This window comes from Phalaenopsis equestris, unplaced genomic scaffold (genome assembly GCF_001263595.1).
Source record: "Phalaenopsis equestris unplaced genomic scaffold, ASM126359v1 Scaffold000151, whole genome shotgun sequence".
Classification (NCBI taxonomy): Eukaryota; Viridiplantae; Streptophyta; class Magnoliopsida; order Asparagales; family Orchidaceae; genus Phalaenopsis; species Phalaenopsis equestris.
In genome coordinates, this window is record NW_018164593.1 from 508,124 (window position 1) to 526,816 (window position 18,693).

An 18,693-nucleotide genomic window follows, 5' to 3' on the forward strand; every position below is an offset into this window, starting at 1 on the left:
AGGTGTCATTATAGATAAAAGTTTGAAAGATAATGTTGTAAAAATTAATAGAGTTGGAGATAGAATTATAGCACTTAAGATTATTATTAATACTAAGATTTTTAATATTATAAGTGTTTATGCTCCTCAAGTAGGTTTAGATTAGGTCTAAAGATAAATTCTTGAATGACTTAGAAGATTTAGTATAAATGATACCTCTTGAAGAAAAAATTTTTTATTGGAGGAGATTTACATGGACATGTTGGTAGAGACAGAAGATTTCAGAAATATTCATGGTGACAATGGTTTTAAAATGACTAATGAAGAAGGTATAGCTATTTTAGATTTTGTTTTAGCATATAATTTTGTTATTACTAATACTTTAGTCAGGAAAAAAAATGACTATCTTATTACTTACAAGAATGGATCTAATAAAACACAAATTGATTTATGAGAAGAAGAGATCGTCGTGATTGTAATGATTGTAAGGTCATTCTAAGTGAGGATTTAAATACCCAAGATCGTTTATTAGTTCTTGATTTTAATATAAAGAGTTGTAAAATAAATAATATTAGGACATCGTAGAATTAGATTGAAGAACTTAAAAGAAACAAATAAAATTATTTTTATGAGTAAAATTCAAGATTTTGAAATTTGAGATGTTCATGATAAAACAAATGCTATGTGGAATAATATGTGGAATAATTGCTATGTGGAATAATGTAACAAATACTATTAAACAAGTAGCAAAAGATGTATTTGGAGAATCAAAAGAAAAAGTTTCTATAAATAAAAATAGTTGGTTGCAGAATGATAATGTGCAAGAAAATATAAAATATAAGAAGTTATGTTATAAAAATTGTTTTAAATGTAAAAGCTTAGAGAACTGGAAAAAATATCAAACGGCCAGTAGGGAATCTAAAAGAACAATCTGCGAAGCTAAAAATTCTACTTTAATGATCTTTATAATAGATTTGATACGAAGGAGGATGAAAAATATATGTATAAACTAGTCAAACAAAGAGAAAAGAAAAGTAAAGATTTAACTCAAGTAAAGTGTATTAAAGATGAAAATCAAAAAGTGTTTTTGTTATAAAAAGATATTCAACATAGATGAGTGAGTTATTTTGATAAATTTTTTAATGAAATTTCTAATAATACGATCTACCTTAATAATCTTAATATCGTTAATAATAATAAAACGCTTCATTTTTACCGTTGTATTAGTAAAAAAGAAGTTGAGGAAACTTTAAAGAAAACCAAGGGTGGAAAGTCTATAGGACCTAATGATATTCCAATTGAAGCATGGAAATGTTTAGGAGATTTGGGAGTTTCTTGGCTTACTAAACTCTTTAATATTATTTTAAAAACTAAAAAGATGTTGAGTGGAGGAAGAGTATTTTGGTCCCCGTTTTTAAAAATAAAAAGAATGCACAAGATTGTGCAAATTATAGTGAATTAAGTTGATGTGTCATACTTTAAAATTATGGGATAATTGAACATAGGTTAAGATGCATCACAAAAATTTCTCATAATCAATTTGGATTTATGCCGGGCAGGTGTACTATGGAAGCTATACATTTATTGAGAGGTTTGATGGAGAGGTTTAAAGATAATAAAGAGAATCTACATTTGATTTTTAGTGATTTAGAAAAAGCTTACGATAAGGTACCAAGAGATATCCTTTGGAAAGTTCTTGAGAAGAAAGGTGTTCATATGACATATTCAAGTCATTAAAGATATGAATACTAGAGCAGTTACTTGTGTTCGAACTGAAGGATGATTGACCAAATATTTTCCTATTTATGTTGGATTACATCAGGGATCAGCTTTAAGCCCATATCTTTTTACTTTAGTTATGGATGGTCTTACTAGATATTTACAGGAGGATGTACCTTGGTGTATGTTTTTTGCTGATGATATCCTTCTCATGGATAAAACGGGAGAAAAAGGCAAGGAAAAACTTGAATTATGGAGGTTTACATTGGAGTCTAAAGGCCTTCATTTGAGTAGAACTAAAAGTGAATACATGGAATGTAATTTTAGTGGTAGCAGCTCTAGTGACAGAAGTGTAACTTTGAGTGATCAAATTATTAAAAGGTGTGAACTATTTAAATATATCGTGTCTATTGTTCAAAGCGATGGTGATATAGATGGGGATGTTAATAGTAGAATTCAAGTTGGTTTGTTGAAGTGGAGGAATGCTTCGGGCCTTTTGTGTGATAGAAAAGTTCCGCTAAGACTAAAAGGAAAATTTTATAAGAAGGTGGTGAGACCTGCAATGTTTCATGGCGTTGAATGTTGGCCTTTAAACGAGAAGCATAATACTAAGTTGTGTTGCTGAGATGAGAATGATTAGATGGATGAGTGGCTTTACACTAAGAGACAAAATGCGAAATGAATACATCCGTGATAAGGTTGGTGTAGCTCTTGTGACGGACAAAATTAGAGAAAGTCGTCTTAGATGGTTTGGTCAAATAAAGCGTCGACCATCTGATGATCTGATTAGGAGAGTAGATGTTTTAGATTCGACTTATGTTACGAAAGACAGAGGTAGACATAGGAAGACTTGGGCTTATTGTATAAAAAATAATCTTAATTTATTAGAACTAAATGAAAATATGACACTAAATAGGATGCAATGGAGAAAAATGATTCATGTAGTCGGCGCCGCGTAGTGGGATTAAGGAATTGTTGTTGTTGTTGTTTATTTTAGGTTTATAATTTAAAAGAGTTGACGTCAAGACAAATTCAAGCACAAATTAATTAACATCGAAGTGAGTATTCATACGTTTAATTTACAGTAATAATTTATTTATTTTAACTATTTTGAAGTTAATAATACTTATACATACTTTATTCTGATTGAGATATTTTTTCTTTATCGGTCATATTATTATGAATATTTATAGTTATTTAACCATATGCATTTGGTGTATGTTTTATATATTATGTTGAATTAAATGTGATAATTACATAAATGATATGTTTATGTAGGCTACATATATGTGTGTGATTGACTATGATGGAGTCATCTTTTGATAATACTAGTGAGAAAATATTAAAGTATTCATGCACATATATAAAAAAGAATATTGATATTTATGTGTCTTAATTGACACGATATTTAATTTAGACAGTGCTCCTGTGATGGTTGTACAAATACATAATGATATTGATATGCTATTGAAATTGTATAGTTCTTTTAATAACAGCAAATGTTTTTATTAATTTATTAAAAGCTTGGCTAACATTCATTTCGCTTCCTTTTCCCTTATATTATTGTGATTATTATGTATGAGTATTTACTGGTATTGTATAGCTTACTATTGTTTTAAAATTAATATTTCATGTTTAATTAGGTGATTTGAGCGTTAGAAGAGAAAACGTATATAGAAAATGCGGGTAACCAGTAACGAGTTAATTTTAAATATAATGCTTTAATTTATCTTCGATTAGTGATTCTTTCATCTATTAACTTGCAGACAAATATAGAAAATTTAGTCATCACAGTCTGATTGTCTGTTCTCGTTTGGTTAATTTCAAATCTCGAGCGGGTCGTGCCACTTACATATTTAGACCAACCATTCTCACAAGCAAACCAAAGAGAAGAACAAACTTCCCTCATCAAGACTCCAAGAAATACAACAAAGCTTAGATCGCCACCAATACAAAATCTAAAAAAGCGAGAGCGATAAAAATTCCTCTCATATGTAGACTTAGGGCTCATTTGAAGCAGCTTTTTTGGCGCGATACATTTTGAAAACGCGGTTCTCCATTTGGAAACAACAATGTGGTGGTGTTCCTAAATAATCTATGTTAAAATGCGGTCGCGGGTTCGACCTCGTGGCCCGCATTTCTTCGTGTACATATTATCCCGCAACCCTCTCTCAAATTTCTTCTGCCTCTCTCAACCCCTTGGCTCCCTCTCTCGGGTTTCTTCTGCCCTAGCTACCCCCTCTCAATCGCTTTCGCGATGTTTTTACCCCGCTGCCTAGAAATCTCACTTGTTTCTCTCAAGCGCCTCTCCCAGTGGCAACTTGCATTTCTCCTCTCTTTTCCCTCCGATCTCTGGTTATTGTGCACGGTATGTAATTCTATGCTCATTTTCGATCGAAAGGTTTTCTCTCTGCAATTTATGGCTTTCTCATTTGCAATATGTACGGTTTTGTGAGAATTTTGTGGAATCCATCCTGAGCTTTCTCAAATTATGGCTTTCTCATTTTCATCTCTGGTTATTGTGAGAATTTATGGATTTTTCGAGTGTTGCAATTTGTCTGGTTCCGTGAAATGGTGTTTCGGGTGTCCTATATGCAGATAGCATTGTTTTGAGTGCCCTGTATGTAGATAGGACTGTTTCGAGTACCTTGTATGTCACTGCATTGAATAATGGATAAAAGGAGCTTGATTTGTAGGTAGCATTGTTTCGGTGCTCTATATGTCACTGTCTCATTTGAAAAATATGGATTGGAAGTAGCTTTTTCTAAGGTGCCTTATATATGATAGCACTATTTCGGGTGCCATGTATATAACCAATGAGAATTTGACAAATACAGTTGCCCTTTAAGTAATTGTCTCAAATGAAAGAGTGTTTGATTTGTAGATAGCAATGTTGTCAGTATGTAATTGCCTCAAATGAAAAATATAGGATGATGTTTTACCATTATCCTTGATGTTTGTGTGAAAATTTGAAAAATGGATAAAAGAGGGTGTTGATTTTGGTTGTAGGTTGTGAGGAGGGTGGTGTTGTGGGAGAAGGTGATGTGGAGGTGGAGTGGTGTGATGTGCTATTGATGTTGGTGGTTGGTGGCATTGGGTGGTTGGTGTGTGGTTTGGAAAAGGTGTAGTGTGGTGTTGGTTATGAGATAACACGATGGTGGTTAGTGTGTGGAGGGGTTGGTCTCTGTGTGGAGGTGTGTGGATGTGTGTGGTTGGTGTGTGTAGGTGGTGTCTATGTGGAGGTGTTAGTGTGTGGTTGTGGAAGTGGTGGTTAGTATGTGGTTGTGTTTGTGTGATGGATGTATTGGTGCTTTGATGTGCTGGTGTGTGGAGATGTTGGTGTGGAGGTGGTGGTGTCTGTGTGGTGTCCGTGTGGTGTCCGTGTGGTGGTGTGTGGAGGTGGTGGTGTGTGTCTGGGTGTGTGGAGGTGGTGGTGTCTGCGTGGAGGTGTTGATGTGTGGTTGTGGAGGTGGTTGATAGTGTGTGGTTGTCTTTGTGTAAAGGTGTTGGTGTGTGGACGTCGTGGTGGTGGTGGTGGTGGCGGCAGTGTGATGGATGTGTTGGTGTGTTGATGTGCTGGTGTGTGGAGGTGTCTCTGTGGAGGTGGTGGTGTATGTTTTAGTCTGGTGGTGTCTGTGTGGTGTCTGTGTGGAAGTGGTGGTGTATGTGGAGGTGTTGGTGTGTAGTTGTGGAGGTGGTGGTTAGTGTGTGGATGTGTTTGTGTGGAGGTGTTGGTGTGTGGAGGAGATGGTGGTGATGTGGTGGATGTGTTGGTGGCTTGATGTGCTAATGTGAGGAGATGTTGGTGTGGAGGTAATGGTGTTTGTATGGAGGTGTTGGTGTCTAGGTGTTGGTGTGTGGAGGTGGTGGTGTCTGTATGGAGTTGTTGGTTAGGTGTGGTTGTGTTTGTGTGGAGGTGTTAGTGTGTGGAGGTGGTGGTTAGTTTGTGGTTGTGTTTGTGTGGAGGTGTTGGTGTGTGGAGGTGGTGGTGTTTTTGTGGTGTTTAGTGGTGTATGGGGGGTTGGTGTGTGGAGGTGGTATTGTATGTGTGGAGGTGTTAGCATGTGATTGTGTAGGTGGTGGTTAGTGTGTGGTTGTGTTTGTGTGGAAGTGTTTGTGTGTGGAGGTGGTAGTGGTGTTGGTGCCTTAATTTGTTGGTGTGTGGAGGTGTTGGGATGGAGGTGGTTGTGTATGTGTGGAGGTGTTTGTGTGGAGGTGGTGGTAGTTGGAGGTGGTGATGGTGGTGTGGTGGATGTGTTTGTGTCTTGATGTGCTTGTGTGTGGAGGTGTTAGTGTCTTGATGTGCTTGTGTGTGGAGGTGTTGGTGTGGAGCTTATGGCGTTTGTGTGGAGGTGTTGGTGTGTGGCATCTGTGTAGAGGTAGTGGTATTGATAATAATATAATGACATTCCAATTTATCTTTGATTTGAGATATTGTGGTCTTCCTAATTATGTTAATTAATTTTTTTCATACTAAATACAATGGTTAACACAAAAGAGGCAGATTCATCTATAATGTGGAATGAAGAGACAATTAATATTTTACGACATTTGCCTCAAGAAGATCGGTCTGGGAAATAGGCCGATAACCTATTTTAATAAGAAAGACTGACAAAATATTATTAGAAAATTCAAGAAAAATACATGTAAAGAGTATTATAGGATGCAGTTTAAAAAACAAGTGGGATAAGCTAAAGAAGGATTGAAAAATCTAGAAGGAATTGAGGCGAGGATCAAAGGGCTTGGGGTAGGATTCGGTAAAGCGAACGATTAATATTTCCAAGTGGTGAGCAGAGAGACTGACAATGAGCATTTTTGAAATGTCCCCTATTTCTGTCAATTTTTAATTTGTTTTTAAATTTATACATGTTATATCAATTTCAGGTGATGTCTGCTACAAAAAATCATAAATACAGAAATATAGTGAAATCGATCTTGAGTTGAAAGAGAAGTTGAATCGTATAATTGAAGGTGTCATCGCAATGGGCAACAATGTATGTATCCCCGGTGAGATAGGGTTTAGTGGCATTTCTGAAAATTTGGGAGCTAACAAAACAGGTGATTCCATTTAAGGCCCCAGCCCGGACCTCCATGAAGTTGAGTCCATAAGTCAATCAAAGTGTTCCCGGATTGATAAAAGAATAAAAGCATGAGCTATTTTTCTTAAAAGTCAGATCTCACAGTTGGTGGCTTCATGTACCAATGACCGCGGCATATCATAAGCAATTTTTGTTCAGCAAATTATGCAAATACTGGATGCAACTCCAGAAATTTCCGAGGATATGTCGCTGTATTTATTCTCTATAAAGTTGTTTAACAATTTAACACGAAGAGTTTTTCATAACGATACCTGCTGACTTTACCTATGTTGTTTTCATGGGAACAGTGACATTTGAGAGACATTTTCTTAATTAGATTCTTGTGAGACATTCTACCTATGTTGTTTTCATGGGAACAGTGACATTTGAAAGACATTTTCTTAATTAGATTCTTGTGAGACATTCCTATTTGTTTATGATTTTTCATGATGTTTTGGAAACTTAAACTGCTTTGGACATGCCACTTTACTTGAGAGATTTTCAATCTTCGTTATGTTTTCTATTTGCTTTTGTAATGTTATTTACTTATATTGATTTTGTTCGTAACCTTATATGATTGTAACTAATTCATTGATGCATATGTATTAGTCACTTTGATACTAAAATACATGGATACAACTAAAGAAAGGTGCGGAAGGAGAATTTCAGTTGTATGTTTGATGTACCAATAGTATAACTCGTGCATAGAATGCTCTTTTTGTATGACATTCTCATATGTTGGCGACCAATGGGTTTGGGAGTTGCTACCGGGCTGCCCAACGAGATTTAGCAATATATTTTGCATGATACAAGCAGTATTCACCGAATTGTTGGAGCAACTACACAGAAATCATGAATTTCATGGCTCATCCAGAATGACTTCGCGAGAGATATTAGCAATAACCCTCTACATATTATCATAGAATGAATCAATGTGATGAGCTATAAAGCGATTTCAACACTACTTCGAAATTATTTGCAAATACTTCTCAATAGGGTTAAATGCACTTGCAACTTTTCTTCACAAGCCATAAAATCAACATATTCTATATTCGAATGGACCCTCATAGAAATTTCACATGATGCACGACATGTCATACTTTAAGGTAGTTTCTCCTTTTTATTACATTCAATTTTCATATAAATATCGTAATTACGTAACCATTCACTATATTTCTAGAATTGTATTGGAACAATCGATGGAACACACGTTGATGCACGTGTTCCAAATAATGAGAACATTGCATTCATCGACCAAAGTGAGTCCTCGATGCAGAATGTCAGAGCGGTATGCAACTTTAACATGTGTTTCACTTTTGTCATGATAGGTTGGGAGAACATTGCACATGACAGTTGAATTTTTAAATTTGTAACACGAAATAACATATACAACTTCCCACATCCACCCACAAGTTCGCTTGAGACTGAGCTACTCTCATAATTCTTTTTTCCTTCAACACTAATTATTCAATTCACATCAGGTAAATACTATTTGATCAATGTTAGATATTTATTACAACGATGACATCTCAAACTATGTCATAATACGAGATACCACATACCTGATTTTTAGCGAGTTAGCAATGTCACATAGGGCAGGAAAGAAATTTTCAACAAAAGACATTCATCCTTACGTGGTGTTATTGAGAGGATTTTTGGATTTAAAAAAAAAAATGGGTTATATTTCGTGATATGTTCTCTTACCCGTTTCTTAAATAGGTGCAGATTGTGATTGTCACGATACTCTCCATAATTATATTCGGCGGCATCCTTTCCGCAACGACATTGACTTTCGTAGGGCGAACGAAAATCATAAACATGTCTCTGTCGGGCATATAAGTATCGTCTAGAACAGTCTTTGTCACAAACTGAAAATAAAGTTCCTAAGACCTGTATTGAAGACGGGAAATGTGCAAATGAGATGGCAGAGTTGAGGGAATGAATTATAGATACGATAATTACAGGGTGATTTAATTTTTTATCATATAGTAATTGTAATGATTTTTGAAAAGTTTCACTGCTTATTATATCTTTATTTTATACAATTTATGTTTATTTTCATTCCTTGTATATTTGATATTGATTGTTTTGATTTTTTATGATGTTTATAAGGATTTTTTTCTTTCGTATTTCTTTTGTTTTTCTTTTGGTGGGTTTTGGAGGTCTATGACCTTATGAGTTCTTTTGGATGACCTATTTGTCACTACTGGTTGGTGTCACATATGAAATTCTAATGAAAGCGATAAGTTTCTTTCTTTCTTCTATGTTACGGTTTTTGAGGTTCTTCTAGATATCTTTTTTTGGTGATATGCATGTGTGATACACGAACTTAGTATCACGTGGGTTAAAGACAATCAAGAATCTTTTTTATAAGGTTTTTTATCTTCTTGTAATGACAGATTCGTTGGTTTATATAGCGAGTTCTCTGAGACCTCACAGCTGCATCAAACTATAATTAATTATTTTCGTTATTACTTTTTACATGTGCTATGTCTGATGGATGCTTTGAAAACATTCAGAAAAAATGAGCGCAAGAATTTCTAGTACCTCCCAAGGATTGCACTGCTGCTGTGGACTTCAAAATTCCCTGCTAACTTCACGTCAGTCACACAGCAATAGAAGACAGTTTTAAAGATGCCCGCGGAGAATCACTAAAAACTGTGACTATTTTCGATGGGCAGATAGTTTGGAAAATTCTATCGCCGAGAATGATCGAGCATGGAGGATATCCCTAGATGACGGTTTAGCACTTGACATACGTCGTCTACATTTTAAAAATATGATTATCATATTATTAATCGTTATTTTAATAGTCTTTTGCTAAATTTTAGCAATCATGCTACTCACTGTTAAGTGTGGTGTTTTTTTTTTTTTTGTAATATTCTGCACTAAATTTTTGCTTTTAAAGTATAAATTGTATTAATATGAACAGTTTTGTTGCAAACAACAATACTATACATGGGCAGAATATCATTTGTCTCCAAACAGTTGTGGCGCAGCTGTTTTCAAATTGCAAAAAACAAACAGACACCTTATCTGCAACAGTTTATTATTAAGAAAGTTGTTACACAACAACTTATTATTAAGCTGCAGCTACCCCAAACAGACCCTTATTGCCCCAATCTCTTCCGTATGCTTGATGTTGCAACCCTCTCTATTTCTTTGCTTAGCTTCACACCATGCCAGTTTTGCATCCCTCATGCAGAGAAGAGATCACAACATGGAGGGGTCATCTGCTACATAAATGTAGGAATAGAAGTTTGGTTTAATGCTTATGAGGGTAGTTAGAATCAAGTCTTCAGATTGATATAATCCATCATACCTAGTTTACTGGATAATGAATGCACCAAAAAGTAACCGACGTAAGTTTTCTTATAAAAGCATAGAAGTTTAAATGAAGGCTTTATTTGGTCGCATTGCGGCGTGTAATTTAGAAAAAAAAAAAAAAGAAGTAACCATTATCCTACTTAAATGGACTAACAGCTGTGCAATGTCTAGCCATGACTGTGATAGAGATGTGAGGGCAATATGGCACTTTCTACACGCATTGTAGAAATAAATATTACGCATGCCAGTTTTTAGAAAAACAGTGTCAGAAAAGTATTAGAAAACAATTCCCAGATTTTTTGCAGTGAAAAAAAAGGGCATACTTTTAAATAGATGTCAATTGCACGATAAAGCCCATCAGTTGTTGTGCGAGCATATCCAGGTATGGTGTCCGCAATAGCAATAAATTTGGCAAGCTTGAGGTTTGAATCTGGAGCAATCTCAGCAAGATAACTGTCCACCAATCTTGCAACTTTAACCATCGCTGTTTGAGAGGGAGAGTTGCGGCAATCAGAACCATAACCTGACCCCTCATCATCACTATCTTCCTGTTGTGAGAAAATCACAAGAATCCTATGGATAGTGCCAACATCAAATAATGTGTCTCCCACATTTTGACAAGAAGGTATCAATAGATCATCAAGGGATGCCAACTCCAGCTGGTATCCAATTCTCCTCTCAAGATTTAGCCTACAAGACATCATGCAGTCTAGCATCATTGCTGACTTTAAGAGTCCGAAAAGAAAGCTAATGGAAACAGCATGTTTTTCAAGAGGCAAAAGGGTAGCAATACTTTCGACCACAATCCTTATCTGACTGGTAAGAGAACTACTAACTAACTCAAGTCTTGGATGAAAGTTTATGCTCCATATATTTGGTAACTTTCTGAAAGTCTTCTCTGCGAAACGGACGAGTGATGAACCGATACTCTCTGGGCGGACTCCTCGACATTTCATAGCTTCTATGACCCTCTGGAACAAATCAACACGAAGAACAGAGAGATCCTCAATCCACCAGTCTCCATTGCTCTTTGCATGCTTGTTCATGTGTAGCCTACCAGAACTACTGTATTCTAAGCGCGAAAAACTTGAGGCTATCTGCTCTGCACATGCCTTCGAGGCAATTGCATCAACACACCTGCTAACTATCTTCAGTTCATCAGCAAGAGGAAGTAAGTTCTCGCAATGCTGCAAAACTTCAACACACATTTCAAGGTTTTTGCAAATAACACCATCAAGATAAGACTCTGAGCGTAAAGCCAAATTTTCAGGAGCATATTGATCATTCATCTCAAGGTACTCAGACGCACACAATAGTTGAGCAATATTTCCAGGTGTGATCTCAAAATGCACATCATAGCAAAACTTAGCAACAAGTTCAAATGTATCAAAACCACCTGGCAAATTAAGCAAATCTATTCTCAAGATATCAGCATCCCTGTGCTCTGCAATCAACTTTCGAATCCGACCACTTCTAGAAATAAGTGGAAACTGCATGATACCAAGTATGAAGGTGTTAGCACTCCAGAAACACTTTTTTTTACTTCACATGGTTGCCATCTTTTAACAATAACTCACGCAATGAATAAGATCCACATTTAATCCAAATAATGAGGACAAATGATCCAAAAATTATCCTTACTGTCAACTGTGCCCTTCGATCAAACTCTAATAGATTTATTTTGCCACTAGGATAAATTTTTATATTCACAATCATTTTTTAATACATTTTTATAATTATAATTGGCAATTAGCACATAATCAAGTTTTATTATTACAGTTAATAAATAAACATTAAGAAAAAAGAAATCATACCACATGGTGACTGTAAAAAATCTAGTAGCTAATGTAGCAATGAATCTATGTATGTACAGAAGAGAAAACTATGTACAGCTTTTTTTCCGTATTAAAAACAATGTACATGTATAGATGCACAACATCTTAAAATTGGCATACACAATGCATCACAATTTTGAATATAATATGCTTCACTGTGAGATGAATCTTATCTATATAGTTTACCAAATAGTCAGACCGCAAAATTTTCATGGTAATAAAAAGTTGAATTTCACATTCAATTTCACAAAAAAAAAAAAAAATGTCAGCAATGCATGTTTCAGCTTTATTATTATTTAACGTTGAAATCATAGCAGAACGCCCTTTTTCTTTCCCAATCCCACCACCCTACCTCCATTCCCTGGCACTCAACAGCACCCACCTCACCTCCAAAACAAGCTGCCCTGCATGCCTTTCTACATCAAGTATAACATGTAAACTACCACTTCCCAATATTTTTATAAAACCTCTTCAGCCTTGATGCATGAATAGTGATTGAGACCATTAGTCCCAATCTCATAAAACAGCTGCCATAGTTATAGGACCCGAAATCAGGCTAGATAGCTAGATAGTCATAAGCCTGTGCTTGTCTGACCGACCGGAACACATGGTAACAATTTCACATATTGCTTTCCTTGATATATACATTTGTTTATGGTCTAATAATTATTTTCATTTTAGAATGCCCTATAGTCGAAATGGCAATTATTGAACAGCCCAAGCTATTGTTAATAAGCTCCTTAGAGTTCAACCTTTGTTTTAAAACACAAAAAAAGAAATACGTAATGGGCCAAAATAAATGATGAGAATATAAGATCTTCCACTATAAGGTTCTAAACATACAATCTCATATGCCAAGTCATTTTGTAGTATTACATGTTAAGTGATATGAAATTGTGAATGATAAAACCTACATAGACTGTTTGTATGTGTATGATTGACTATGATGGAGTCACGCATTGATGATACTAATGGGGGAATACCAAAGTAGCCGTAAACGTACATGGAAAAGGATATTGATATTGATGACTGACACATTTTTTAGTTTAGACGGTGCTCCTGTGTGTATAGATATGAAATGATATTGATATGCTAATGATATAGTAAGACTCTTTGAATGACATCAAATATTTATATTGATTTATTACACGGTTTAACTAGAATACATAATGTTTCCTTTTTTCTTATATTGTGGTTTATGAGTATAAATATTTACTGGCTCATTTAACTAACTGTTATTTTAAACTAATTTTTCAGGTTAATTAAGCGATTAAAAATGAGTTATAGAGGAGAAAACATTTATAGAATACGTCGACAACCAGTAAAAAGGTAATTTTAATTGTATCGCTTTAATTTAATTTGATTAGTGGTTTTTTTACCTGTTAAATTGTATATTACTATAAATAATTTAATTAATATCGTCCAACTGTCTGTACCCATCTTGGTTAATTACAAGCCCCGAGACAGATCGTGACATTAACCCTAGCTCATTCGATGGTTGAAAGTATAGACATTAACTCGAATGGTGTGAGAGAGTCTCATTCGTGTTCAATCTCAAAGGGGTTATGGCCATGCGGACAGACTAGTGGACTTACTATAAATAAATTCAGCCTAAGAAAGAATCAAGTCCTTTTGCTTGATAATCATACCCACAAAGCATCTAAATAGGCTTCCCAAACTATAATTTACCTTCTTCGTCTGTCCATTTATCTGAGAGTGCTCTGTCAAACTCAACTAGAGCTTTGTAACCAACTTCCTCATTTAAGTCCTCTAAAAATAACTCATAAAATGTGCATCTATATCAAAAGTGATAGCCCTAGAGACACCATAAGGATGGGTCATCTCTCTAAAAAGAAAGTATGTAGTGTATGAGGCATCCGTCTTCATATGGTAGGATACAAATGAGCCATCTTGAAGAAACGATCTACCAACATTAGCAAAGTCCTCACTTTTTGGGGGTTTGTGGAAAACCCATAATGAAGTCAATGCTCATATACACCTAAGATGACACTGCGATAGAATGTGGAGCTAAGTAAAACACCTTAAACTACCTAATGTGTTTCTCCACACCCCATGTCAACCAAGGACAAAAGAAATTCTCTTTCACTAAGGATAGAATCTAATCCCTACTAAAATGTCCAAATAATTTTACCATTGTGATATTTCTACAAGTTTGTTTTCATAAGTGAGTTCCTAGGAATACACAATCTACAAAGCTACTCATATTGTCTATCCTTGGAACAAACTCAAATCTCCAAAAAATTCTCATTAGTGGCATATGCATTTCTCAACATTTTAAAACCAACTACCTTTAACTAAATAGTAGTGATCAACAGATGACAGCAACTCAAAGCATCAGCCACCTTAACTTGACTCTCACTTTGTGCTTGAGCACAAAATGAAATGAAAAAATAAATTTCATCTAGCTTGCATGTATACCATTCAACCTTAACGTCGAAAGTGATTTTAAAACTTTCATATGAGTTTTAGCACGAAATCAACAAGGAGAAAGTGAAGATTAGGTGTTAGGAAGAGTTGGGGGAGAAAAATAACGATTTCAGAAAAGACAAATTTATGTTGAAAATCCCTTTTAAGGTATGTTTTGTCATTTAATGTTTGTTATTGGGTTAATGCATATTATGAACCAAATTTGATGATACTCTATGTTGTCTATAAGCCTCATGCTGCCAATATAAGGCAACGAGCTCGAGACGAGCGTGTGAGAACTCGTCGTAGAGCTACTCCATCAAGCCAAGTGAAATAATCTTATGCTAATTTTAGAAAAATAATATTGTACAAGTTTTCATATGATTTCTATTTTGACACGAATGCATTTAAATTTTTTACATATTGTAAATACATTCAATTGAATGTATAAAAGCACGTTTACTTTTCTTACGATACATGTAATATTATGATCAGGCTATGCTATATGACTATGCTTACGATATGACTTCTTTGTAGGTATTTATTTATTAAGCTTCATGTCTCATGTCTATGATGCATGTAATGTCGTAAAAATACTTGATGGAGAAAAAATGATTTAAATGTCACAATGAACATTATGGGTAGACTATTACATGAGCGTTTGTAAGTACACTATGCAAGGATGTTGTATTTCGACTCCTGATGTTTATATGGGGATGAAACTCTGGGAACCGTTGGGATTAGGAGGTGGCAGAATGTAAGGATATCGTGGTTATCAATGGGCTATCGATAACTACTATGTTGGGGGGAAGCCCAACCTTTATCAATAATTTATATGTCATTTGAGGCAGGGTGACGACTCATGATGAAAGAAAATGGAAATAGTTGAACAATATACGTTAAACAAGTGATATTACTATAAAGTGACATTACTATAATTACATACGATAAGCATGTTATTACTTGTGTGTAGACAGGTATAGTTTCCTACGAGCATGCACGTTATTTCTTTTCCATGTATAAAATCTTATGTTAGCCCGGATTATTTCTTTGAGCTCATTCTTGCTCGTTTTTCATTGGGCATGAAGCATTAGGGCGAGTAGTCAGGTGTCTTTATACAACTTTGGACGATTGTTTTGGGAGCATGTACATATATTTTGGGTAAGTACTTTTATTATATTGTATTTAGCAACTTTGTGTAGCATACATGTTTTGGATGATATGATTTTCATGCTTCCGACTATGTATATGAATAAATTATAAAATGCAATGTATTTCATATGTTGCGACGATCCAGTTAGACTAATTCATCACTATCAAGGAGCAAGAAAATCAAGGAACTAGTATGTATATGGTAAAAATGTCAACATGAATCTTCAAGAGATCTAGGATGAGGCCTCAAATGATCAAAGTTTTGAGCCAAAAGACGTGATCCAGATTGGCCAAGCAGTCAAGCAATTGCACAACAAGATCGACAGACTCATTATCAATCGACGGACCTAGTCAGCCGACCCTGTCAACCAACTGACCTCTCACAAAAAATCGAACAAAGTATATGATCGATCGACAGATTCCCTCGACAAGAATGATCTTCATTGCGATCGACTGACATAATCGATCGACTACAAAGCGTCCGATGATCAACGAAGCATTTTGTTTTAGTTTTATTGTGTGTGTGTGTGTGCGCGCGCGCGCGCGCGCTCAACACACGCATCAATTCAGTTATTTGGGCAGTTTTTGTACATGTTCTCTCTCTTTTGTAACTATAATTTTTAGACCCCTATAAATAGGAGGTCAAAACATGAATAAAGAAACTTTCAACTTTCTCTCTCTCTCTCTCTGCGCGCGCGCGCGCTCAACACACGCATCAATTCAGTTATTTGGGCAGTTTCTGTACATGTTCTCTCTCTTTTGTAACTATAATTTTTAGACCCCTATAAATAGGAGGTCAAAGCATGAATAAAGAAACTTTCGACTTTCTCTCTCTCTATTCTGTCTCTCTTTTCTCCTGTCACCTCTAACTCTCGAGGTGTGTATTTCAAAAGAAAATTTAGGATTCAACAATTATGATTTTGAAAAATGATTTCAATGAAGAATTGGATCATATTTTGTACAAAAATAATTTCTTGTATTTATAGTATGCTTATGAAATTAATAGCACTCGGCAAACATGGGTGCAAAGTTGAAGATAAAAGGAAATCTAAGAAACTGAGTATCAAAAGCTGCTAAAAAATATTATTTTAACCTTTTCAATCTGTTCTGGGTGTTTTTGCAACATCAAACATAGATTTGTATTATTTTTTATGCTTCTTTTCCTGAACATCTTTTATATGTTTACCATCTAAATAACACAGAGTGAGTTGGTATTTAAGAAGATGCAGAGCAGCGAACAAATTGAGCTTCAATTGTTTTGCCGAAGCTATTTGAAGGCATGTCTTCTTGTTCAGCATAACGCTAATGATAATATTATGAGCAAGCGATCAAATGAAACATAAAAAGAAATATTTACATACACATCACTCAATTCCTGCGTATTTACATATTTAAAACCTAAATTTCAATTTCTACATGCATGCCACCTTATCGATGTATGAAAAGAGTACTTGACCTTGTAAAAGTTAAAATGATGTTTTCATGTAGTATGAAAGATTCAGCTGGTCCCAACGTAAAAAATAAAAATATGGTATTAGATAAGTAAATATATTAGAATTGTGTGGTATGTCTGTAAAACCTCAAAAAAAAATCTCTTTCCTTTCCTTTTAAAAGAGAATTTAATCATAACCAAAAAAAGTAGACATTAATAAGCATTTCTAGCATAATTATCCTGTTCAATAAACAGCACTTGGGTACGTATAACATGAATCTGGCATGGGTTCGGGGCATATTCTTAACACTGAGAGTCAACTGGAAAGGGGAAAAAAAATTACCTTGTGTAATGAGAAGCAAGCACCATTCACATCAACTATGATGTCACTGGGAACGTCCAAAAATATCCTGTGCGTTGAATGTCAACAGTGTAAACAATCATTTAAATAAATGAAAACCACATATTATTAAGCATTTAATTGAACATAAGGCAAAAGCACAACATTAAAGTACCATAAACTCTATTCAAAGCTATCATGACACAAGAAATGCAGCATATAAGCAATAAACAAGCCATAAATCATTTTTTTCTTGTCCTTTAAAATGACTAACTTGAGTACTAATTAATGAAATACAATTCACTTGGTCCACCCAGCCGAGAACAAAGAATTGGTCAATGTAGTGATCCACTTCAGCTTCTCAATCAACGTTCAAGGCTTGGTCCACAAATCAAAACGTTCACCCCAAACCACCTGAAGGAAAGGAGATTGAGGACCTGGGGTCAACAGGTCACTGAACGTGGTGACAAAAATGGTGACCACCATCGGCAACATTATTAATTTTATGATACTGGAGGCCGTGGTTATTATTTTGACCACCAACATCTTCATTATTATTATTAATATACTGATTGTTGTTGTTCTTGTTATTGTTGTGTTTGTGGTTAAAATTTCTATATAATCAAACATTATTTTTGCACGAAGTGTGAACCTTGAAGAACCCTAAAAGGCTAATATAAAAGTTCAATATGACTTGGTTTGAATGATCATGGTTCAAAAGCCTATAATGTCATAATAAACTTTGAAGCAAGCTCTAAAAACATCAAACAATACCCATAAATGCTTATATTAGTTAAAGTGGAACCTTAATGAGAAAAATCGGTCTTGGTTGTTTTAATATGATACTTTCATATCAACACTCTTGGAAACGGTATTGATCAGCACTTTCACACATGAAGCCAACATTTGTGACCACATCGTGGCTCTTAAGACATCGCCACCATCACATACAAGGATTAGGATAGTTCTAATACCAAATGATATCGGAGTTAACTCATACAATGACAGACAAAAAAATAATAAATAGAGAAAATTCAATAAGCGATTACAACAGACACACAGAAAGAGAAAAAGCAACAATAGACACAGATAAACACAACTAAAGTTGTATCCCAAGAGAAATAGCAACAATAGACACAAACAAACAAAACTAAGGTTATATCACAAAAGGTGGCGGTTGGTTGTAGGAAGGGCGATGGAAGATGGTGGTGAAACAACAGGTTGGCAGGTTTATGATGGTAGGAGGGCATATGGAGAGTAAGTGAAGGGGCAGGGATGTTGGGAGGCAACTGGAGGAAGGATAGTCGTGAGATGGACGTAGGCAGTAAGTGGTGCAATCGGGAGACAAAATTAGAGGTGGAGGAAGGTTGGCATGTTGTGAGGTGGACGGTTGAGGGATTGTTG

General features: G+C 35.2%; 1 protein-coding gene across 3 annotated transcripts in view; it reads right to left on the reverse strand.

Annotated features, from left to right (window-relative positions):
* Positions 1 to 18,693, reverse strand: part of LOC110021915 (BTB/POZ domain-containing protein At5g48800) — a 66,417-nt gene that overhangs the window by 40,444 nt on the left and 7,280 nt on the right. For all 3 annotated transcript variants that reach the window (XM_020720625.1, XM_020720627.1, XM_020720624.1), the window contains exons 2-3: positions 17,293 to 17,359; positions 10,427 to 11,593 (exon numbers count right to left, since the gene is read on the reverse strand). In XM_020720625.1, coding sequence (XP_020576284.1) covers positions 10,427 to 11,593; positions 17,293 to 17,359 — 1,234 coding nt within the window. The remainder of the gene's footprint in view (positions 1 to 10,426; positions 11,594 to 17,292; positions 17,360 to 18,693) is intronic.